Raw genomic sequence first — 24,861 nt, forward strand, 5'->3', positions numbered from 1 at the left:
ATATTGCATAATTAGGTGCTAATTAAGTGCCCTATTCCCGAATTAAATGCTCCTTTTTTTAAAAAGTTATAGGTATGTTCTGCCGGGTTCATATGAACTCAGCAGAGCACTACCTCAAAAAACCAAGAAAATGAAAAGTGAACTTAGTATAATTAGCTGCTAATTAAGTGCCCTATCCCCTGGCAGAACATGTGATTTTTTAAAAAAAAAGGAGCATTTAATTCGGGGATAGGGCACTTAATTACCACCTAATTATAGTTAGTTCACTTTTCATTTTCTTGGTTTTTTGAGGTAGTGCTCTGATGAGTTCATATGGACCTGGCAGAACATGTAATAATTTTTAAAAAAAGGAGCATTTAATTCGAGGATAGGGCACTTAATTAGCACCTAATTAGCGCCTAATTATAGTTAGTTCACTTATCATTTTCTTGGTTTTTTGAGATAGTGCTCATATGGACCTGGCAAAACATGTAATAATGTTTAAAGAAAAGGAGCATTTAATCCGGGAATATTGCACTTAATTAGCACCTAATTATGCAATGTGTTTGATTGTGTTCTGCTGACCTTGCTCTGCTAGGTTAATAGACATCGAGCGACTCCAGTCAGGGAGGTGGTCAAAAGAGCCCGAATTGAGGCCTAGGTAGGCGTGGAATCTGTCCACCCTCATATTGTAAACCAGAATCCAGATTCATTATCATTTGTTGTTTTTGTAAAATCCAGTACTAAAAGTACAAGACCTCGATTTACCTCACGAGAGAATCGAAAAGAGCTCGATTCCTTAACGTCACCCAAGCGATCCCACGAACCTAAGAATTCTGAAAGGCGGCTCTAATCGTACCAGGATACCCCCAGCAACATGGATCGTCTCAGTTGGACTAGAACGGGACATTGTGTGCCATCGTCTATGTAACATGACTCTACCAAACCCATACGGTGACGTGTTTGTTTAGTTTGCAGTGCCCAGCAAATATGCCCACGAGCAACCTCGGTTCTCTCTTGATATTCCTGTGCAAAAACGCGCCAGGCTACGAGGTTGTCCTTTGCATGGCGATAATCTAACATCATGTTCCACCTACCCCATCTCAGTACCTCTGTTATTCAACAGCTCCTTATTTTTAGAGGCAGGGATGCCAGATTGACTTGCTCTCTCACGTGGAGATCTAGTGGACGCAGTCTCAGAATGGTCGCCATAATAGCTACGGAGTTGTTCGCATCGCTACATCCCTTTTCAAACCATGCTGTTCCTGCCTTACCCTTTTTTTGCTTAGCTCAGTATTTTCTGTACAATCGTTTTCCTTCGTCTGTCCTTAAATGTTTAGCTTTCCTCCATCTGATTTGTTGTTGTTATCCAAGGTTTCTTTATTCTTGTCATCTTGCTGAAACCGATGCATTCTTTGCCCATTTTTATTCTCTCCCGATCTTTCTCCGCACTTTCTTCCGTCCTTGGTGTTCCATTCCACGCTTTTATTTCTTTCTTATTTTCTTTTATCAGCTCCTGGCCGGCTACAATTTTTTTAGCGCATTTAAGATAGCTTTTAATTTCGCTGTCACCGGCGACATCTGAGAAGCATCTTTGAGCGTGTTATACTAACGTGGTGATTTTACAGTTTTTTCCTATCTTCTACAGTTTTTGTCCGGTTGTTTTCAAAACTCATGCCTGACGGAATTTTGTTTAAGTCACATTTTTCCAGGCGCGCGTCTTCGAGGGGTAGTCGACTTTGGGCCCCCAAATAGTATATTATATAGGGTGTTACATGACCGCATGTAAAACACATTAGCTGATAGGGGTGATCAAGACAAGCACTTTTTCCAAATAAACCGAGGGTCCCACGTGTTTACTTTGGGAGCCACCCCCAAAAAAGTGGTGAAATTTGGTTTTCCATAACCATAACAGTTACAAAGATGGGTCTTTGTCTTTGAATAGGTTTTCGGGTATGCCCTATCCAATTTAGAGAATTTTTTTTTAAATTCCTACCACAAAAGGGCGCACCCTTACTTGGGATTCGAAAAAATTCTGATTTCGACGAAATCTGGTATTTGGGGTTTTTGAATAAGAAAATGACCAATCTGGAATTAGTTTTTGAAAATTCGAAAAAAGAGTTCCACTGCAATTCTTGGACGGACAACGAAAATGGAGAGAATTCCACGAAATTTGTTGAGTTAAGGAACAAAATTGTCGAGTTTTTTAAAATATCTTTCCAAGCAAAAGTTATACTCATTTGAAGATTGGGCCTTCGGGTTACAAAGTGTCCCCCGCCTACTAGTGAGTAATCTAATTTCGCATGTAGTTATTTGAAAATGTCGCAAATAACAAAAAAATAGCGATTTAAGTCCCCTCCTGAAAATCGTATGCGATTCTTCGTATCTTGTTCTATTTCTTCATCGTCATGATCCGTTGTCGGCATGTATACCTGGATGACTAATATTGTTCTTAGTATCGCATCTACTTTCATTGGTATCATTCTATCACAGTCCTTTATTACTTTGATGACTGTACGTTCTTATTAACCATAAATCCCACTCCATTTGTGCGTTTTTAGCGCATTTTTGAAAAAAATACGCTATTATATTCGTCATTGCTGGCAGGCCGACTGTCCGCGTTAGATCTCCACAACTACAATAGCTAGAGAATTCAAATTTTCACTAAAAGCTTTCTACTATAGTGTAGATGTGCAGGCACTAGTCTATTTTGAGTTAGATTACTTGTGAGATCGATAATTGAAGAAAATAATTTCGATGTGGGTTTCGGAGGTACTATAATTTTACCGTTAGATAGCGCTACCAGTATAAAAACTTATTATTTACTTTGCGATTTGTTTTACAAAATGAAGACGTACCGTCAATTGAAATTAAATAAAATTAATTATTTAACGCAGCCAAAATTACTCGTGAGATCGATAATTTTAAACTTCGCTAATAAAATACTGACCTGTATTACCAAAAATGCGCTTTAATCATGCATATGCTGATTTACAACTTGTTTATTTCCACAAAGTGAAATGCTCTCATTTTTCTACTCCACATCCACCCCATTTCGCTTTCCTGACACTAATAAAGGCCAAATTAGTTCTTTTTGGGTTTTCTCATTTTCCACCTTGAAGCAGAGGGTTGTAACATTCCACGTCCCGAATCAATCCTATTCCTCTCTTGTTTCTTGGATGTACGCTTCGTATATTTCTCCTCTCGGAAATCCGATTAAGGAAATATTTTACTTCCAGTATTAACTTTCATATGCAAAGTATCGACAATTATATCAAATGTTGCGATTGACATTAAAACTATATACACGGTGTAGCATTTAAGTTCCCTCAGATAAGTCCTTTACCATAACAGATGCCGAATATATCAAATATGTGTTACTTTCGAAATAAATATCTGAAAATATACAGGGGATTCCATTACAGAATTTTGTTCTCGATAACCGTGTAGCAATTTTTTTTAATTCCGCCATTGTTCGTGATCATTGTGCGCTATTTCAACTTCAAAAATGCATACAATTAGACAATAACACCGTCATCTCCACAGTTTTACCTGGGGGAGGCCGAAAATTGTATCGATCGTGATTGAATGGGAAGAAAAGAAGGCAACAAAATTGTAATACCTTTTTGGAATAGTAACGTTTAACGTATTATACGAGATTGTAAGTAGCATAACATTTAGTCACGATCTGCGCATTTTATTATTTTCGCGAGTATGTATTGTGCATCTACATTTAAAAGGTTATATGGCCGTGGCTGACCGATGATGCCATAATTCAAAATTGTTGTGTATTTCGTCGATTTTTTAACGTTCGTTGTTTTATTTGCGTAGTTATTCTCTATAGTTGTTCGTAACGGTGGTCTGTTTATGGTATCTCTCGGTAGCTTCGCTCGTACTTGGAAAGGCAAGCTGATGTTATCTAGTTAGTTATGGGCCACAAGACACCAACTCGAAGGAAGCATACGATTAATGCTCTTATTATTATTTAAATAACAGAAAAAAAATGTACATAACCTAAATCCGTTTATCCGCATAAAGGACGTCCATTTAATGGTTCTTTTTTCATTTTCCTTAAATTACACGTCTTTGTCAGTTACTGGTGCGCCTTAACTGTTGCGAAGGACCTAATAAAATACGTTTTATTTGAAGCGGGTTAAATTGTCTGGGATAAGGTTTTTCAAAATTACTAGTTCCGATTGCAACGAATTTTTGAAAATGTACTTCCTACATTCAGATTGTGTATGTGTATGTGTGAAACTGGAAATTATTATTTATTCATAACTATGCAAAAATGCGTATAAAAACGAATTCATTTCGTAATCTACTTTACATCCATACCACTTAGAACCTCATAAAAAATCGGCCGACCAATTCGCAACCAATTTTAGTACGTTGTCTATTGGACAAGAGGAATTCTGAATGTTAAATAGTTAAAATGACACATTTTGATTTCCCGAAATAAAAAACGCCCTTTTCTAATTACTGAAATAATATCAGTAACTCAAAGAGGTTAATTTAAAAACGAGCATTTTATAATTTTTTTGTAAAACGCGACTTCACATCTAGGAACTCAGCCGTGACTCGGTCGGGAATTTGGCAATACCTTGCAACATCTCCCAATCTCCTGATCTGCTTTTTATTGCAGCTCAGCAGCATCATCCGTTCCAAAGATATGAACTCAGTAACACATTAGAAGCAGGATTCGCCATACTTCCTGCTTATACATAGACATACTATGCCTCCTGCTTTTAAAGCGGAAGACGGCAGAAAAATTTGAAAAATCTGGAACCTTGAATGGTACTGCTCTGTTAAAGCGGATTGGTCAATCCTGTTCCTGGCTGTGTTGCCAATTTCCCTGACCTAACTCTACATGTAAAAAATTCACGTGTGCGAAAACTTCTCCATCTTGTCATGAAAATATGGGCCACCATTTGGAACATACATTAGTCAAATCACAAATATGTGGAAATTTCCTTGCCATTAAAGTTAAATGTGAACCAAAAGAATTTACGGCAATAGTAACATCAACTTTCCAGGTACAGGCAATACCAGTACAGATGGAACGTACAAACCATCATTCTTAACGGATCAAGAATTAAAGCACCTAATATTAGAGGCGGCCGATGGATTTCTCTTTGTTGTAAGCTGTGATACGGGCAGAGTTATTTATGTTTCGGACTCTGTAGCCCCAGTGTTAAATTATTCGCAAAACGATTGGTTCGGTTCTTGCATATATGACAATTTACACCCCGAAGATGTGGAGAAGGTACGGGAGCAACTGTCGACGCAGGAGCCGCAGAACACGGGACGGATTCTGGATTTAAAAACGGGAACCGTCAAAAAAGAGGGACATCAAGGTAAGTAAGCGTTCCAAAAATTGTTTAATCGACGCCAACCTCGTTCGTGTTGCAGCTTCAATGCGCTTATGCATGGGATCACGTAGAGGTTTTATATGCAGGATGAAAGTAGGTAATATTTCTGCGGAAAGTATGAATGTGGGACACCTGAATAGGCTCAAGCAACGAAACAGTCTCGGACCTAGCCGTGATGGACAAAATTATGCTGTCGTGCACTGTACTGGGTACATCAAGAATTGGCCACCCACAGGTGAATATTTCGTTTTTAATTTTATGCTAATGTTGATCTGCAAAGTTTGATATGTGTAAAATCTCAAAATGGCTCCTCTGGACCTCTAAAGGTCACTATTTGCTGTCATATTTTTTAAGAAATGTTGACCTTAGACTTAAAAAATTGACAAAGTGTGCGTGTGGAGGGTGGGAATTTCTCTTCAATACTTTGCGGGAAGTCTTTGAAGTCGACGTACGCGCATTTTCTTCCAAAGAAACATATTGTCAAATAGCTGATGTAGCTCATTGATCAGTAAGCACTTTCTGAGAGGATTTGCCAGTTTCAAAAAACAACACCTTTATTGGTTTTGAGTCATTAGAAAGTCAAGAAAGAGTTCCCAAATGTACAAATTTAGTGTGCGTAATTTTAAAGTAATCTTTTGCGCCCGCCAAGTACCTTAACATAATTGGTTCGGTGCGTGTGGTCTAAATCGCGAAGTAACGTCACTGTTAGGAAGTCGGCTATAATTCCTAAAATAATTCTCAGGGGTCCCAAATTTTCAGGAATGTAAGTAATTGGTAATTTACTCAATAAAAATTTAAAAAAATAAAGGACTTTGAAGGCCCCGGTGGCACTACCGCGCGCTTTTTATTTTGCCAAAGGAATGTTAGTTGAATTCAGTAGATACTAATGCTATACTTTTAAGAAAGTTTGTAAGTTTAGTACTATCCTCGAACTATCCTCGAGATCTTCACGCATCCATCATTTTCACAACACACTAAGGGGTTTGATTCTGTACCACCAGCTCGACAGAGCTTGTAAAACAAATTTTTTGAATCAGCATTAGTTTTACTTTTACTCGATGTGTCTACATACAAAATATTATTTAATTATTTTCACAAATAAAAGAATAGGATTACGCAAATAGAAAAGTTGGGTTGCGCATGCGCAATAATTGGTTAAGTTTAATTTTTTTCCTTTATTGTACAACAATTCTTAATTGAAGGAAGTTTTTTTTACCGATTTGCCCCGATTTTCACGGCGGCGGAGTTGACAAAAATCTACCATATACTGGCTCAGATTTTAGCAAGTGCAACTGTACATTCTCAAGGACACTGATCTCCTGGTAAAGAAAACTCAAATCAACGCTCCTAGTCCATTTGAAACTTTTGGCACTTTAAAGTTTTAAAAGATTCTATCAATACAAGGTGTAAAAAGATAAGTATGTAAAAAAACTGGGTGGGGGACTAGTGTCGACCCAAAAAGTGTAGACTTAGAGTTTGGTTGGGAAAAATAACCGCTTGACGGATTTGAATGAACTTGGTTTTCTTCATTTTAGGTGACAATTTTTGTTATACCAAAACAACAAAGAATTAAAGTTACTTGATATCAAGCCCATTCAAAAATGCTGTGAAGTTAGCAATAGCATCCCCATCCACAGAATTGTGATCAAATTCTGCTTGTGAAGTTGGTAATAGAATTCTATCAGATTTTTCGTTTTTGATTAAACGACGCTATTCTGACGTTACCTGCAAGTAGCTGATTCTAATTAATTATACGCAGTGCAAAAATCTAGTTTTTTTTTGGTGTGAGAAGCAACTTTTATTGAAACACAGCCAGGGTATTCTAATTGTATATAACGACCCAAATATATATATTTTAAAACATCATCAAGCCCTGCAAATTATTATAAAAATTCAATAAAACTTGGCCTTAATACCAAAGAATTAAATTTTAAAAAAAGGTTTTCGTCCTAAAGCGAGAAACTAGCGCATTTTCCATGCATTGATCAGCGTTTCCCAAAAGACCATAGCTATGTGAACTATGTTTTTTACCTTTACTACAAGCATCTATGGTTAAAATTTCAAAGAAATGTGTCCACAAATTGCACAGTCTGCACAGGCGCACACCTGATGTTTACAATATGCGACATGTTTGTCTTTACTACTTTAGTTAAAATTTCAAAGCAATATGTCCATAAATAAGAAAGTTGGCATTGCGCATGCGCACATTAATCATCTAGATTTTTCTTAGCTCAGTTGCCAGAGCTATAAGTAGTGAATGAAATCTCGAATCAAGATCGCAAATTCGTGATCTCTGGTAGTTTCCGAAAAAATATTGTTTAAATCAGATTATTAAAAAGCAATGAAAACGACTAATATGTGATTATGAGGTTAATCAACACTGGTTGGCGGTTGGCACCAACTGTATAAAGCTACCCCCCCCCCCCTTCTGGAATTTTATTGCTAACTTTACAAGCAGAATTTGATCACAATTCTGTACATGGAGATGCTATTGCTAACTTCAGGACAGTCATTGAAATTTGTTGAATGAGGGGTTGAATGGTTTTTTACACCTTACACTGGACTCTAATACACTTTCTGCGCCGTCAATAGTGACCAGTTAAAGTACTAACAAGGAGTTTGGTCAAAGTACGTAGGTCTGAACTTAAACAGCATCATTATAATCGCTTCACACTCGCCATTTCTAGACTAGTCTTGCTTTTTGTCTTGTAGTGGGCATTACTTCTCAAAGAGAGCCAGTAATTCTGGTTGTGTGTGAAGCGTCTATAATGAGGCAGTATAAGGCGAGAAACAGTTGACAGTAGGAGGAAGCACGAACATCTCTTAGAACTGTTTACTGAGGATATTACAAATAGCAGCACTCTAATTTAATCCATACAACAAATTGAAATTAAGTTTTAAGACTAATCTAACTAATAAAAATATTAGATATGTTTACAGGGGTCCAAATAGACCGTCAAACCGAAGAGGAACTCCACGCGTCGCATTGCTGTTTAGTCGCTATCGGTAGGCTGCAGGTAACATCGACGCCAAATACGAGCGATCTGACGGGCTCAAATAGTACAGCGGAGTTTATCTCGAGGCATTCCATGGACGGAAAGTTTAGTTTTGTAGACCAGAGGGTTCTGGGCCTCTTAGGATATTCTCCCCCGGAATTATTAGGTAAAAGCTGTTTCGAATTCTTCCATCCAGAAGATCAGACTCATATGAAAGATAGTTTCGAGCAAGGTATTTCGCGTATTTTTCTACCAGGCGCCCTTATAACCATTAATTTTCAGTTCTCAAACTTAAAGGTCAAGTACTGTCCGTTATGTACCGATTTCGGGCGAAAAACAGAGAGTGGGTATGGTTACGTACTTCAGCTTATGCATTTCTGAATCCCTACACGGACGACGTGGAATACATCGTCTGCACGAACATGACGGCGAAACCTCTACATGCTGGGGATATTACAACGGAAAGTACAGAACAAGTCACGTATCAGCAACCGGGATTGGATTACAGCCTGCAACGGCGCGATACGGCAATATATTCACACATGCTTCCATCGACACATATCCAAAGTAAGTGAATTCTCTTCATTTCTTAGGTTTTGAGATCTTAGACTAAAATTTTTCGTAAAATGGTAGATTTTGCGCAATGTTGTTTATGCCAAATTTGGCACGAATTATACGCCTCTTTAAACAGTTGCGTTGTTTGCGCCATTTTGTTGCGCAACAATATTCTATTGATCTATCTAAATAAACAAAAAGTTATAGAAACAATTTAAATCAATTTCATCAAAATTAACGCTTCTGCTATTTTAATAATAAATCTATTCTTGTGCGCCTTTGAAATTCAGTTTTACTTCCCAGTTAGAAAATTGACTATTAAATTGTCAAATCTTAAACATTTAAGATTTATGGGGCGGAGGCGCTTTATCTACCGCTGCCTTGATAGGTTGCTGGCATTCATCATGAGACACCCTGTATGTAGATTCTCAGGCAAAACATGTTGAGTACGCCTGCATAAATTCAGATTCATTATTTCTCTAGCACTATATTTATATGAGCTGTAGATTAGAGGTCAAGTAGTCACTAAAAAAATTGGCAATTTTGGCTGCAAATGCCATTTTTGAGAAAAAAATTAAAATGTAAAAAGCGTCTAAATTTCATTTTACATGAAATGTGTATAGAATTTTACGTACAGTTTAAAAATACAATAATATGGTGTTCCATTTAAAATAAGCAAATTGGCACCATTAAAAATCTTTTACATGAATCCTTTCCTTGTCAAATTTTCAAAATATTCCAAGTCCTTCGTTTTGAGATATAGATAGTCGGCATTTATTCTGGGACACCCTGGGCATCTTAATGATTTTTTGATTGTTCTTAATTTACGTCGAATAACTTTTAATTTTTTCTAGCACCACAACAAGTAACGCGTCCAAATAGCGGGCAAAATGTATATAGCAGTTATGAGCCGACCGCATCACCCATAGCGTATGGTTCCCCCTCCCAAGCAAGCGCAAATGCCAGTAACACTGTACTTGGTCGACTGGCAAAGGGCAACACGACCAGTCCGACACCGGCAGCATCGCCTTGGAGCTTAAGACAGACGCAACCTGCGCCCGAGGGTTATCAATACAACCAACCCAGTCCACGTTCTCCGGGTCCTACGTATACCCAGCTGAGCGGCGGAAGTAGATCGGGCACGGCGCCGACGCCTTATCAGTGGACTTGGCAGGGGTCGAGTCAGGGTTCAGATTCGGGCGGCGCTGGTTCAAGCGGCTCCGGACCACCGCCACAACCGCAACCGCACGAACTGTCCGACATGCTACAAATGTTAGATCAAGGTGGCGCCACCTCCTTCGAAGATCTGAACATGTTCAACACCACGTTCGAGTAGTTTTAGACAATTATTTATTATGACAGTGAAGAATGTAACCATTAATTTAGTGGAGGTGACTAGTGTGTGTTTATACTAAGGTGGTAAGTGGCTTTTAAGTTAAGTGCAGACATACGTAATGGCACAGAGAACCCACCCGCAGGACAACTAAAAGAGCTGTCTGTAATGATCGTGGCGTCCAGATTATATAACTTAAGTAACTAGCGTATTGCTAATAAGTACTCTATATAGTCCTCTTTGTTTTCATCACGATAACGATGCACGTTGCAGCAGAACGAAATTTCACTTACTCTTCAATTGGCACAGATAAAATACGACTGGTAGCGGAGCTAACTGAATAGTCACAGTTGTTTCTTTCACTAAATATCAGATGGTGTTGCAGTAAGTTTTTGAGATTTGTTTTGTAAAGAGTCCTCTCCCATGCATTTTTTAGAGCAGTTAATATTGAATACCTTGTATGTTAGATCTTGACTTTCACTTTAGTGATGTGCTTGCAAAGACACCATGTGGCATATAGGGATAACAAGTTAGCCCTCTGCAGCAGGCAATATGTATTTTGTTTGTGCAGTCACATTGTATTAGTGTGTTGTTACATACTTTTGTTGGCCACACTATTTGATTCTGTTTCTATTTCAACACAACAATAGATGTCTCCTGAGAACAGTATATTATTAAATAAGCAATTCTGCAGCTTTCACTGCAAACGTTTATTAAACAATATACACTTACGGTTGCATAAATGACCTTATTAATTTTAACTAAATAACACCATTTATTGTATAAGAAATGTATAGATACTGTATATTGCAAAAACATAACGCATATAATGCCAATCAATCGATTCACAAACATTTGAGAACAATTGCTATTTTTTTGTAAAAAGTTTGGTTTATTTAAAATAAACCTGTTTAATAAATACCTAGTGAAGTTTTGTTAATGGAAATTTGAGCCAGTTGAATTTTGCTGCAACTGAAAATGAAGGCCTTTCGTGCTTTGCAAAATGTGGCAATTGAAAAGCTAACATTCAAATGTGTGCACATTACTTATTTCAAATGAACTGTAAAAATATTATTTTTCAAAACGTTGAATCGGTAACTGATTATTTAAATAAAAGTGATTTTCCTTAGCTTTGTCACATTGGTCTTTTAATATGTATAATCGCAAAGCACTTCTTTAAGTTAAAAGTTTAAAAATTTGGAATGACTATTTTAATGCTACGATTGGAGTCAATAAATAATTTGAAGAAAAATACTGTTTTTCTTATGTACATACATTTTATTTTTAATACAAACATGCTGTGTTTGTTAGATACTTGAACAAGATATTTTTGCCTTACTTTGATCACAACCTAGCCTTATATAGGGTGTAACAGTCACAAAAATGTGGTTGGTATAGGAAACCAGAACACACATTTTCTACAAATAAACTGAAGGCCAGTTCGGTTCCAAAAATTCCAATTCCAAAAATAGGTGTCTTTGTATAGGTCTGTTAAGGTTATTAGTGCAGAACATCACAGGTATATAAACAATGGTTTTTATTACTAAAAATAGAATTACGCAATAATGGTAAATATATATTTTATTCACAATAAATTTAAACAAATTTGTAAAAAATAGGTATAAATTTTCAGTCGAAACTTGTCATCTGATTTTTTCATCAATTTTTTATTGGATCATTGACGGTTGGGACCTAGAAATTATGTCATACATTGCATTCTACTGATGTGGACTCATCAGCAAAACGAGCATTAGATCTTCAAGACAATAACATATTACTTTATAGTCAACTGCTCACAGTAAAACACTGATAGTTCACTAGAGTAATTGCCTAATACTCATCCAGCTGAGAGTTCCATAAAAAATGTTATTTCGTTGAATCTATTAAGGACTCAATGCCCAAATGTTGTTCTGATTTGACCAATATAATAATAAATGATTATATTTAACCGACATCATAGCTTCAATAAGAAAATAGTTAGCAATAGTACTGACTTAAGGAACATACTGTATATCGAGTTATATTTGCAAATCTGAACAATCATTTAGATAGTGTTTTGCGTTCGGGTAGCGTAATGTATTACCTTTTGGAAAACCCGTTTGGTGAGGGAATACTAAATCGTCACTGTAATCCATGTCGCTGCATTGAGATGCTGTGCAATCATCATCCACCTGAGAATAATCTTCTGTCTGAGACCTGCATTCCTCCTCCTCATTGGAGTTATTGGAAGCTTGCATTTGGCACACCAGCGAATCTGTAAAATAAATTGACCAGAACTGCTACACATGTAACGTATAAATTACATAATGTTTGGATGGTGTTTTCAATATTTGTATTTTGGCTACCATCAGGCGCACCCACACCTGACTCACCCACAACCACATCAGATGAAGACCGGATTTTATTCAACAAGGAAATGATTGATTGAGCTAAAATATTGGAATAAATTATTTCATAACAAAAACTTAATACCAACCCTTTGCGTTCAGGTCATCCTGGTTATCTTCTTCCATTTTGTTTGGCATAGCTTCGTGTTCCAATGAAACATCGCAACTTGTGTCGCTTGCGTATGTTGGGCTGTCATCTTTAACTTCGCATATTGGTTCAGCTGTTAAAATAGTAATTCACAAGGTTACAATTATGATTCTCTATTACCCTTCGTATCCTCAGTTACAAGTTTTGAGTCACTATGTTTGTTATTTGGCGCTTTCTCTGACAGGCTTTCTGCTAACAGCTCTTTCAAGTAAATTTCGCAGCTGGTCTCTTCTTCTTCTACGTTTTCAGGAATACCGCTCTTTATTATGGCTTCGAATAATTTTTGAGCTGAAATTTTTTATAACGATTTACTGATCTATATTGCTATTGTTGAACCACACCCTTGTGTTTTGGATCGTTTGAATCAGATGATATGGTATCCACGTCGCCTTCTTTTACATTTGCCATTTCCATCTCACGACTAGTATCTTGTGCCATTTCACAACTTCCTTGAATTGTTGAACCTGTAAATTACCATGATTTATCTGTCTCTAATGCTTTAATTGTCATTTACCCTCATTTTTGGGATATGCTAGTTTGCATTTAAGACTTTCCAATTTCTGATGTATGTCAATATCGCCTTTTACATGACGTTCTTGTATTTTTTTCTTAAAATCATCCGCAGGAATCGTTCGAGCTGTGGAAGTTAATTGACTGTCAAATATCTATTTCTTTCACTTACCTTCAACTCTTTGATCGGTTGAATCAAGAATCGGTGCGAGATCTTCATATACGTTCATTGTATGGCGGTTTGAGTTCTCAATAAGAACATCACATTGGGTTTCATTGTCGCCACTAGCCATGCTTTTTCCCTGCTGAGTCCTAGACTTACACCTGGCGTCAGTTGTACTGCTTTTCGAAATGAGTGGATCCTCTAACTGTGTACTTTGTGGAGAGATTTTTTTAACTAAAAATCCTTCGTTTTTTAATTCTGGCTCCAAAAGAATTTCGGAAGGCAGTTGATTTTTTATGTCACCATTTTGTCGATCTCCTATAAAACATGGGTATTTTCCTGTGCCGGTTACCTTAACTAAACTTACTGTGAGTTACTTTCCCAGAGCGACTGAAGATAGTTGTTAGCAAAGGCTCTTTAATCTTTGGATGTTGGTTTGTGGATGTTTGGGGGATGTTTAATTCAGTTGGATGTAAAAGTTTATCGGTGTCAGCAACATGCTTTGTCTTCGGAGCAGAGTGTACAGGATCTGGTTGAGTTAGCTGGACTGATTCTTTGTAAGACTCTCTTGCATTTGGTTTTATGTAATAATAAGTGTCACTACACAAGTTGGGAGTGCTTTTAACTAAAGGAATTTTAACATATTTCTCATTGTCAATATCACCAGTCATTTGATAATGGTCCACGTCTAAAAAATTCTATTGAGTGCATTTAAAGCAAAAGGCAAGGAATACCTGAACAGATGTTTGTGTCAGTGTTGCAAGATTGGTCCTTTAAATGAACTAAATCTGTTTGTGATTGCTTCCTACACAAGCTTATGTGTTTTTTCGACCTATGAAAGTATTTTTTCTGTCCATGAGTTCTGTACTTTAAGGTCACATTATCACTATCTTCAGAAACTCCTGCAGCATTCAGTTCTGATAAATATAGGGGAAACTGTTATTTACGTTAAGATTTTAGCAATAATACGGTACCCTGAATGCATCTTACACCGGCTTGGTTATGTGAACATGAACAATTTTTTATATCCTTCCATACTTCAGTCACATTCCTGAGCCACGTCACAAAATTAGCTTCATCTGTAATAAGATAATAATGGCCAGCAATAGTTTAACTTGAACTATGGCTAACACTTACTGGTATTAGATAAATGACACGTTTCTGTACAACATTTAGAAGGCGTTATCACTGGTTGGTTAAGAACAGCACGCCTTCCATGTGTTTGAGGAGTACCTACGATTCAGTTTCAAGCGCATTATTCCTATGATATTCGATGTTACCTTTACTCTTTGATTTATATTCGTTACTGAGCACTCTTGCATTTCTATTATCTTTGCCGGCAATCGAGTAATAAAATTCTTCTTCAGAGCTGCTTAACTCATAGGAGCTATCCGATTCCTCCGCATCATAGTCAGTGTAAGAGTCTTCTAGAGAATCTACCTCCTCAAGGCCCTTTGGAGGCATGCTTGTACTTGGCTCTGGATGATAAAAATATATCCGGTTATAGGATTCGTCCCAGGTCACGCTCTTTGGCGATTCACCAACTTTAGAAAGATTCGCTGGAGAATGATCTAATTTAAACAAACGTTTGCAGCGTTTTTGTAAAAAAAAACCTACCATACGCAGAATTAGCATTTACAGTTTTGAGGCAACCTTTTCTTGGAGTTACAGGGGATGGTATCACTTTCTCCTGTACAGGAAATTGTACCTGATCTAAAAATTTGTTATCTAAACAACGACGTGTTTAGAAAATAATTCAAAAACCTACTTTTGTCGCGTTCACTATCGTTTTCTCCACATTCAGTAAGATTTCTCTTGTGTTGGCTCTTCTCAGCTAAAACATAAATCTACTGTACTATACTCTAATTCCGATTGCCACTATACCTTCGCCTGGAATCTTGAATGCTTTGTTTCCAATAAAATCAAATTGTTCCTCATCTAAAGTATGAGCAGGAGTCAAATGCGCCAACTTGCCGTCGCATGAGTTCTTACCGACAACCGTTTCTTCTTCGGGGGTAACTGTGCTATTATCTATTAGTGTACATTTAACGTGTTTTCTAGTTTTGGTATCGTTAGCAGAATGGATATCCGAAATTCGATCATTTTTTAAATTGGAACCAATTTCGTCTCTCTCATGTGTTGCTGAATGGACGTCACTTGCTTGCGGGTCGTGAAGTGCGTTTGTACAATACTAAAAATTACCGTAATTTCACTATACAGTCCCTACTATCAAACAAAATGCCTATTGTTGAGGAGTTATTGGGATTGATGGGTTTGCATTACGTGGATAACATATTAAATGAACTGAAAATATTACTCACACTATGCTTTTTCCCGGTTTTTCTCACTGCAGAATGAATTCGGTACAAATTCAGAAATCCTACTCTACACGGCATGCAGATAACCTTGTCATTTTCATTTTTCTACAAAGAGGAACATTTGAAAAGAAGTGGAATCAAAGAGTGTATACGTACGTAACCAAATCGTTGCCTTATGCGTTCCAAAACTGCAAAGTCGGTCTCTGTGTTACCAAGTTTCCACTCTATTATATCTCTTATGGTACCACACAGGAAGCAACAGCGGCAATTCTTTGTTTTGCGAACATTTGATCGCGTTAAGTGATTGATAATTCCGTTTGTACATTGGATTATAAAAGATTCACACGTCTCACAAATAGAGAAGCTTTTCCCTGTAGACGTAATCTATAAAATAAGATTGAGCTCGATCTGAACAATAAAATATACGTAAAAATACCTCATAAAGCATGCACTCCTCCGCATTAAAAAAGCAATCGTCATCCGGCGTCACGACGGATAGTGGAACGGAAGATTTCCCGCAAACCCTGCAGATCTTGACGCCGTCACCTGAAAACGATTCATGTTGTTGCAATTTAACTAAAATACACGTGTGACATGCAAAAGTAAAGAAAACTGACCTGATTGATTAATAGTTTGAATAATAATTCCTTCGTCGATCATTGCACGACGTTAGTCAAAATGACAGAAGTAAAATTTGACGTTTTGTCAACTGTAACTATGTTTTAAGTTACTGATAATAAATGTACAGCACAAATAAAACTTAAAGCAATTAATTATATGAAAGTACTGGTTCCTCACCATCTTGTTGTAATACCACTGAATTAACACCTCGTGTAGTGGTTCATACTTAAACGATACAAATTTTCCCTTACATCTCTTGACAATGTATTACCCAAGTTAATTACTCCAATTAGCCATTGAAGGAAAAATATCTAGGGATCACTGCTGGAGCAGCAAAGAATGCTTAAACTATAGGATGCACAAATGAGCTTGAATTTAAGGGATGGTTTTGCTAGGGTTGAGAATATTATTAACCTGAGCTATAATTTTACATATCTTGCGTGAATTATTCACATCAAATCAGTCTATTCCCTGATGAATCTTCAGGTTCTGGACTATATGTGATCTAACTGTTGGCACAAAAATAAATTGTTTTCAAGACGGATTTTGATCGGACACTCCGAACGCAGGAATTACAAAGAAAAAGAGATTCACTAAGAAGTATGCTGTAAATTTGGCCCAAAAGGCTTTACCACGGAAAATTCGTCTTCAAAAAACTCGCCCTCGTATTATTCGCCTTTGTAATTTTCGCTGAAAGAAATTTCGCCCCTAAAAATCCCGTTCCCATGTAAATTTGGCACCGTGTATTCGACCCCGGAAAATTCGCTCAAGGTTGCTTTCTAAATTCCTTACATGGAAGGAATTAGGTACCAAGTGCACCATCCTTTTTAGGCAACTTTCTTGGAGGATTGATTTGAATTATGCCATACAAAATTGGATACGAACTGACCAAGTGACCCCATTCGTATTGACGTCAATAAATTTGGTAGGTTTGTGTGAATAAATAACTCTAGAAAGGTTGGTCTCAAGAATAAGCCAAAAAACTTACTTTTGTCATGTTCACAGTCGTTTTCTGCACATTTAGTCACACGCTCCTTCTCCTGGTTTTCTGCTTCAGCTGCTTTAAAAGTCTTTCCACCTAAAACATGGGTTTACTGTACTACACACCTTCAACAAATCCGAGTGCCACTATACCTTTGTCTGAAATCTTAAATGCTTCCTTTCCAGTAGAATTAAATTTCTCCTTATTTAAAATAAGAGCAGGAGTTAAGTGCTCCAATTTGGCATCCACCCATGAGTTACTACACTTATTACCTAGAACCTTTTTCTCGCAAGTGGTGACTGTGCTATTATTTATCACTGGTGTACATTTCACTTCTTTCTTAATGCTGGTTTCAAGTGAATGGATATCCGCAATTCCTTCATTTTTTGCATTGGAACCGGTTTCGTGTTCCGTATTTGTTGCTGAATGAGCATCACTTACTTGCAGATCGTGAGGTGTATTTGTACAATACTAAAAGTACCCAGTATTAACTTAAGATCCAACAGGTCAACAGGTTGTTCGCGTTTCAGTTTTTTGCTTTATGATGATGGACTAAAAATAAACCGCGCGCAATTGGAACAGCGCAACCTGAGGAATCTCTAAAGACAAGGCTAAACGTTGTTTCATTTATTTACAACGCTCCAAAGTAATCGTAAGAATGATGAAACAAAATTTGTATTATTGGGAGGCTAATGGGATTGGTACTTTTACACTTCGGTTCTAATACATAATAAATTAATTTAAAATACTACTCACACTAAGCTTTTCCGTTGTTTTGCTCACTGCAGAATGAATTCGGTACAAATTCAGAAGTCCTACTCTACACGGCATGCAGATAACCTTGTCATTTTCATTTTTCTACAAAATATAACGTTGGAAACTAAGTGGAATGGAATAGTTTACACTTACGTAACCAAATCGCTGCCTGATACGTTCCAAAATAGCAAAGTGCGCTTTTGTGTTACCAAGTTTTGAGTCTGTTAAATCTCTTATGGTACCACACGTGAAGCAACAGCGGCAGTTCTTTGTTTTGAGTGGATTTGATCGTGTTAAGTGATTGATAATTCCTTTTGCACATTGGGTTAGGGACGCTTCACACGTCTCACAAATAGAGAAACTTTTCCCTGCAGAGGTAAGCTATAAAAAAAGATTGAGCTCAATTTGAACAACGAAATATATGTAACATTACCTCATAAAGCATGCACTCCTCCGCATTAACATAGCAATCGTCATCCGGCGTCACGACGGATAGTGGAACGGAAGACTTCCCGCAAACCCTGCAGATCTTGACGCCCTCACCTAAAAACGATTCATGTTGTTGCAATTTAACTAAAATACACGTCTGATACGCAAAAGTAAAGAAAACTGACCTGATTCATTAATAGTTTGAATAAAACTTCCTTCTCTGATCATTGCACTACATTAGTCAAAATGACAGAAGTAAAAATTGACGTTTTGTCAACTGTAACTATGTTTTAAGTTACAAATAATAAATGTACATCACAAATGAAACAAATAATTATATGAAAGTACTGATTCTTCAAGTTCTATTATGTACCATTGAACCCGTGTAGTTAGGCACCCATCGGGCGCGTTCCCGTGTGGCGGATAGGGGAAAGCCTATACAGACACCTGAATGATAGTACGTGACTCGTGCTTCGGTGTGGGTAGTGACGATTATAAGTGGCTTGTCGGGGCTAAAACCCAGACTGGTAGCGACGAAGGTCGCCGCCGCGGACCAACCTCCCAAGTGAAGGTGTTAGCGACCGTGCCGAGGACTGCGTGGCACTGGGGTGCAGTGTCGATAACGGTGCCCCTCGGATACCGGACGACCTCCGAGTGGTGGCTCCTTTTCTTTGGCAAGGAGCTGGCAGCCAAGCCCTGGGCAAGCGGCTCTGCCCAGGTGAGACCGCATCTCCGCACTATTCGTGGGAATTGTATGGAATCTTCACACAAAACCTTTCTGGGCTCCTCGTCAGATGGGACCAACAAGCCGGGGCCTCAAAAGGGGTCCGGTAACGGGGCAGGCTCCTCGAAAGAGGGGACGGCTCCAACGCAGAGCCTTACCCAAGGACCTGGTGGTGGGTCAGCTCCTATTCGCAAGAAGAATAGGACTGGCGTACAGAAGGCGATGGCCAGGAAGCGGCGGCTCGAGGGTAAAACTTCGGGTTAAGCGGACCCTGCGCCAAAGCCTAAGGCTGCGTCTGGGTCGTTGGCTCAGGGGGGCAACCCGACGTCAGGGACTAAGCGTCTAAGATCAGAGGGAAGCACTCCAGGGTCTGGCTCAAGGCAGCCTGAGAAGAAGCCTAGTGTTCTGGTGCATCCAAGGGTGCACCACGAACTTATGGGCAAGTCGCTGCGGCAGGGCTTAAGGTGGCGGTCGTTCTGGTTTCATACCCGGAGGTGGACATCTCTGAGGCTCAGTCGAGGTGCATTATGGCTGCATTGAATGCAGTCNACTGTCGAAGTAGTGGGCTCCCTCTTGTGGTTGGCTGTGATGTAAACGCACACCATGTTGTGTGGGGCAGCACGGACACGAACTCGAGGGGCGACCACCTTCTGGAGTACTTGCAAACCACTGATTTGAATGTTTTAAATCAGGGAGCAGCCCCTACCTTCGTCACAGCGCGGAGGCAGGAGGTCATTGATCTGACGCTGGGCTCCTTTTCAATAGCTCACATGATCACGAATTGGAGAGTGTCTGATGAGCCGTCGCTTTCGGACCACAGGCACATTCTTTTCCAGCTGAACCTGGCATTTCACTGCGGGCCCTGTAGGTTTCGGAATCCCCGATCCACTGACTGGGACTGCTATGTGGCAAAACTGTCGGACCGGTTGGATAGACCACCTTTGCTCTGTCGGAAAGCAGGGCAGGTGGAACAGGCAGCCGCATTAGTAAGCGACGCCATAACAGCGTCCTATGAGGACAGCTGTAAACTGCGTACCTTTCGAGGGAAGAAGAGAACACCTTGGTGGAACTCAGACCTTGAAAAGGCTCGCAAGGAGGTTCGCAGGCTCTTTAATAGGGCCATGCGAACTAAGTTACCTGCGGACTGGGAAGATCTTAAGATCTCCCAGCGCAGGTATAAGGACCATATTCGGAGGTCGAAACGAGGATCTTGGAGAACTTTCTGTGGTAACATGGAAGGTCTTCCTGAAGTTCAAAAACTTCGTAAAATCCTTTTGAAGGACCCGGGGCAAAACACACTTTCCAGGCTCTGGAGACTACTTAACTGCGGACCCACCAAAAGGAGCTACTCGGGTCGGTGTAAGGCCGATCAACTGGAAGGTAGCTTCCCGTGTGGTTACACTGGTTACCGAGGGATCTATGAGATGGGCGGTCAACACGTTCAGCCCATTTAAGAGTGCAGGACCGGATGGGATATTCCCGGCTCTTCTTCGGGCCTGGATCCGCTGCTCTTACACTTGTTGCATCTCTTCAGAGCCTCTCTGGCTTTAGGGTGTATCCCCGAAAGCTGGAGGAAGGTAAGAGTTGTGTACCTACCTAAGCCGGGTCGTGCTAAATATGACGTGGCGAAGGACTATAGGCCCATCAGCCTATCATCGTTTCTTCTAAAAACGGTGGAGAAGCTGGTGGATGCATACATAAGGAATGGCGTACTGGTTAGTAGACCACTACATCCGTTCCAACATGCTTACAGGGCTGGTATGTCCACGGAGACGGCTCTACACAGACTGGTGTGCAGGCTGGAAAAGGGAATGTCTTCCGGGGGGATAGCTCTGGGAGCGTTTTTAGATATCGAGGGTGCGTTTAACAACACCACGTTCGATTCGATTAGTGAGGCTGCTGAGAGCTTTGGTATTGATGGGTCGATCGTAAGATGGATCCGAGCCATGCTCGAAAGCAGAATCATTATATCCTCAATTGGGATGACGGAGATGAGCTCATCGGTTACTAGAGGATGTCCGCAGGGTGGGGTATTGTCTCCACTGCTGTGGTGCCTGGTACTAGACGGGCTCCTCTGCACCTTGAACGAGGGGGGAGCGTATACACAGGGATACGCGGACGATCTCGCGATCGTCATAACTGGGAAGTTTCCAAACACCGTGAAAGAGCTCATGCAGGGGGCTCTTGAACAGGTGGATAGGTGGTGCAGTAGCCATGGCCTTTCCGTTAACCCGGAAAAGACCGAGGTTGTTTCATTCACGAATAGAAGGAGAGCGGATCTTGCTGGGCTCGCTCTTCGAGGATGTCAACTGGGTCTAACCAGGTCAGTGAAATACCTGGGAGTCATCATTGACTTCCGCCTGACCTGGAAAGGGCACATTGAGCGCATAAGCAAAAAGGTCACTGCATGTCTATGGGCATGTAGAAGGGCTTTTGGTTGTACATGGGGCTTGAACCCTCGACTGGTATACTGGCTTTACACTGCAGTGATAAGGCCAATAATACTGTATGGTGCACTTGTATGGTGGCCTGCCATGCGCAGGGTAACCTACAGGAAGCAGCTAGGAAAGGTCCAGCGACTCGCCTGTCTGGGAGTCACTGGAGCCCTAAAAACCACGCCAACCTTGGCCATGGAGGCACTTCTGGGACTAGAGCCTTTACACTTAGCTGTGGAGGCAGAGGCTCGGAAAGCTTCCATACGGCTAAACGATTGGGACGAATGGAAGGATCGAGGCAGCCTTGGGCACGGGCGGATCTGGGAGGAAACCCTCAGAACCGATCCCCTCCTCGCAAGAAGGGATGTGATCCGGGCTATCTTGCTAAGACCAAAGCGTCATAAAGTCATTCTCCCGGATAGAGAGCAGTGGACGAACGCGGATTGCCCGTTCCTCAAACCTGAGGGGCTCGTGTGGTTTACAGACGGGTTCCAAACAGAAAGGGGAACGGGCATGGGTATATATGGTGATCGACCGAGAGCCAGCGTCAGCGTCTCCCTTGGTCAGCATAGCACCGTGTTTCAGGCAGAAATGTTAGCCATCATGACCTGTGCACAGGAAAACCTCCGTAGAGGTTACCGTAATAAGCATATATACGTATGCAGCGATTGTCAGGCGGCGTTGAGGGCCCTGTCGGTAGACAGGTTCCGATCAGCTACGGCGCTTGATTGCAGGCGAACCATAGGGGAAGTAACTGTTGGTACAAAAATAAATCGTTTTCAAGACGGACATCTATCGGATACGCCGAACGAAGAAGTTGCAAAGAAACAGAAATTCACCAAGGAGGTATGACGTGTTGTTTCTTGGAGTGTGCTGTAAATTGGCCCCAAAAAGCTTTACCATGAAAAATTCGCCATCAACAAATTCGCACTCGTACTATTCGCCTTTGTATTATTCGCTAAGGAAAATTTGGTCCCTACAAAACCCGCTCCCGTGTAAATTTGGCATCGGGTATTGCCCCCGGAATATTCGGTCAAGAAAATTTCGCCAAATCGCTAATACATAGGTAGGTAGGTATATGGAAGGACTATGTGCGCATTCCTTGTAAGGAAACTTTTTGGGGAATTGTTACATCTCAATTACGTACGGTAGGGAACTTTAGGTTTGTCTGAATAAATAATTCTAGTAAGGCTGGTCTCATAAGTAATCCAAAACACTTACCCTTGTCACGTTTACAATCGTTTTCTCTACATTCAGCAATATGTTCCTGGTGCTGGTTTTCTGCTAAAGCTGCTTTAATTGTCTTTCCACCTAAAACATGGGTCAAATGTACCTACTACACATCTTTACCAAATTCGATTATTACCACTACCTTTGCATGGAATCTTAAGTGCTTCGTCTCCAATAAAATTCAATTCCTCCTTATTTAAAGTAAGAGCAGGGGTTAAGTGATCAAATTTGCCGTCCACCCATGAGTTTTTACCTATAGCCGTTTTCTCGCAAGGGCCGACTGCGCTATTATTTATCACTTCTTTCGTAATACTGGTTTCAGGTGAATAGATACCAGCATTTTCTTTATTTCTTGAATTGGAACCAGTTTCGTGTTCCATATCTGTTGCTGAATGATCATCACTTACTTGCAGATCATGAAGTGTGATTGTACAATACTAAAATGACCCAATATTAACAAAATCCAATAAGCCAGTTTCATTTATTTACATCGCTCCAGAGTAATCGTAATGATATATAGTGTTATAAAACAAAATTTGTATTATTGGAGGGTTATTAGGAGTGATACTTTTGCACTTTGGTCGTTATAGACATAAATGAATTGAAGACAATACTCACGCTAAGTTCTTCCCCTGTTTTGCTCACTGCAGAATGAATTCGGTACAACTTCAGAAATCCTACTCTACACGCCATGCAGATAACATTGTGATTTTCATTTTTCTACAAAGTATAAGATCTGGAAAGAAGTGGAACCACAGACTTTATACTTACGTAACCAAATCGATGTCTAATGTGTTCCAAAATTGCAGAGTCGGTCTCTGTCTTAGCAAGTTTACACTCTGTTAAACCTCTTCTGGTGCCACACATAAAACAACAGCGGCAGTTCTTTGTTTTGAGAGGATTTGATCGTGTTAAGTGATTGATAATTCCGTTTGCACATTGGGTTAGGGACGATTCACACCTCTCACAAATAGAGAAACTTTTGCCTGCAGAGGTAAGCTATAAAAAAAGATTGAGCTCAATTTGAACAACTAACTATATGTAAAATTACCTCATAAAGCATGCACTCCTCCGCCTTAACATAGAAATCGTCCTGCGGCGTCACGACGGATACAGGAACGGAAGACTTCCCGCAAACCCTGCAGATCTTGACGCCCTCACCTAAAAACGATTCATGTTGTTGCAATTTAACTAAAATGCACGTGTGATACGTAAAAGTAGAGAAAACTGACCTGATTCATTAATAGTTTGAATAAAACTTCCTTCGCTGATCATTGCACGACGTTAGTCAAAATGACAGAAGTAAAAATTGAAGTTTTGTCAACTGTAACTATGTTATAAGTTACAGATAGTAAATGTGCATCACAAATAAAACTTGAAGTAAATAAACTAAACAAATATAGAAAACGAGCTCCTGGGTATGGCTATAGCATGTGCAAAACCAAATTTTGAACCTGATGTTAGTTAAGCTTTTATTTAAAGTGTATATGTATGAAATTTCATTTAATTGCTTCCATAAATAAGAAATTTGGCACTGCACATCCTACACAAAACCAAATTTGGAAAATGGCGCTATATTTGCTTTTATTCTAAGTTGCTCTGTATCAAATTTCATTTGAATGCCTCCATAAATAAGAAAGTTGGCACTGCGCATGCGCAAAACCAAATTTTGAAACTGGTGTTAAATTTGCTTTTATTCCAAGTGGCTATGTATCAAATTTCATTTAAACACCTTCATAAACAAAAAAGTTTGCAATTCGGTTTATAAATGGTCGAGATGGGTGAAGGGCATTGTGAATGTTGATCGATTGGGCTCAATTTTTGGAATTACGTTTTATATGGCTAAAGCTATACGCATATTGAATTTCATGCAATTCGGTTCATAACTCACGGAGATGTCAAAAGGGCTTTCCTTATTTTTTG

General features: G+C 39.5%; 2 protein-coding genes across 10 annotated transcripts in view; one reads left to right on the forward strand and one right to left on the reverse strand.

The window, feature by feature from the left end:
• LOC116165486 (aryl hydrocarbon receptor nuclear translocator homolog) overlaps positions 1 to 11,489 on the forward strand; it is an 88,775-nt gene extending 77,286 nt beyond the window's left edge. For 4 of the 9 annotated variants that reach the window (XM_031479964.1, XM_031479966.1, XM_031479960.1 and 1 more), the window contains 5 exons: positions 5,016 to 5,336; positions 5,392 to 5,586; positions 8,280 to 8,579; positions 8,630 to 8,914; positions 9,757 to 11,488. In XM_031479964.1, coding sequence (XP_031335824.1) covers positions 5,016 to 5,336; positions 5,392 to 5,586; positions 8,280 to 8,579; positions 8,630 to 8,914; positions 9,757 to 10,238 — 1,583 coding nt within the window. In that variant the 3' untranslated portion in view covers positions 10,239 to 11,488. Of the gene's footprint in view, positions 1 to 5,015; positions 5,337 to 5,391; positions 5,587 to 8,279; positions 8,580 to 8,629; positions 8,915 to 9,756 lie in introns of all 9 variants that reach the window. The other 5 variants (XM_031479965.1, XM_031479961.1, XM_031479969.1 and 2 more) reach the window with 3 other exon arrangements.
• Positions 11,490 to 11,818: 329 nt separating this feature from the next.
• LOC116165757 lies at positions 11,819 to 23,318 on the reverse strand. Its single transcript, XM_031480424.1, has 26 exons — positions 23,081 to 23,318; positions 22,930 to 23,019; positions 18,554 to 18,663; positions 18,274 to 18,501; positions 18,121 to 18,222; positions 17,517 to 17,835; positions 17,371 to 17,460; positions 16,198 to 16,307; positions 15,918 to 16,145; positions 15,765 to 15,866; positions 15,328 to 15,634; positions 15,212 to 15,277; positions 15,061 to 15,171; positions 14,724 to 15,014; positions 14,581 to 14,676; positions 14,418 to 14,522; positions 14,178 to 14,360; positions 13,811 to 14,131; positions 13,453 to 13,761; positions 13,285 to 13,407; positions 13,112 to 13,234; positions 12,891 to 13,058; positions 12,712 to 12,843; positions 12,539 to 12,664; positions 12,319 to 12,489; positions 11,819 to 11,927 (listed from the first exon to the last, which is right to left on the reverse strand). Exons 1-26 carry the CDS (start codon positions 23,316 to 23,318, stop codon positions 11,911 to 11,913), a joined length of 4,266 nt encoding a protein of 1,421 aa, XP_031336284.1. The 3' UTR covers positions 11,819 to 11,910.
• Positions 23,319 to 24,861: the final 1,543 nt, after the last annotated feature.

The sequence above is a fragment of the Photinus pyralis genome, unplaced genomic scaffold, assembly GCF_008802855.1.
Source record: "Photinus pyralis isolate 1611_PpyrPB1 unplaced genomic scaffold, Ppyr1.3 Ppyr1.4_LG3a, whole genome shotgun sequence".
Taxonomy (NCBI): Eukaryota; Metazoa; Arthropoda; class Insecta; order Coleoptera; family Lampyridae; genus Photinus; species Photinus pyralis.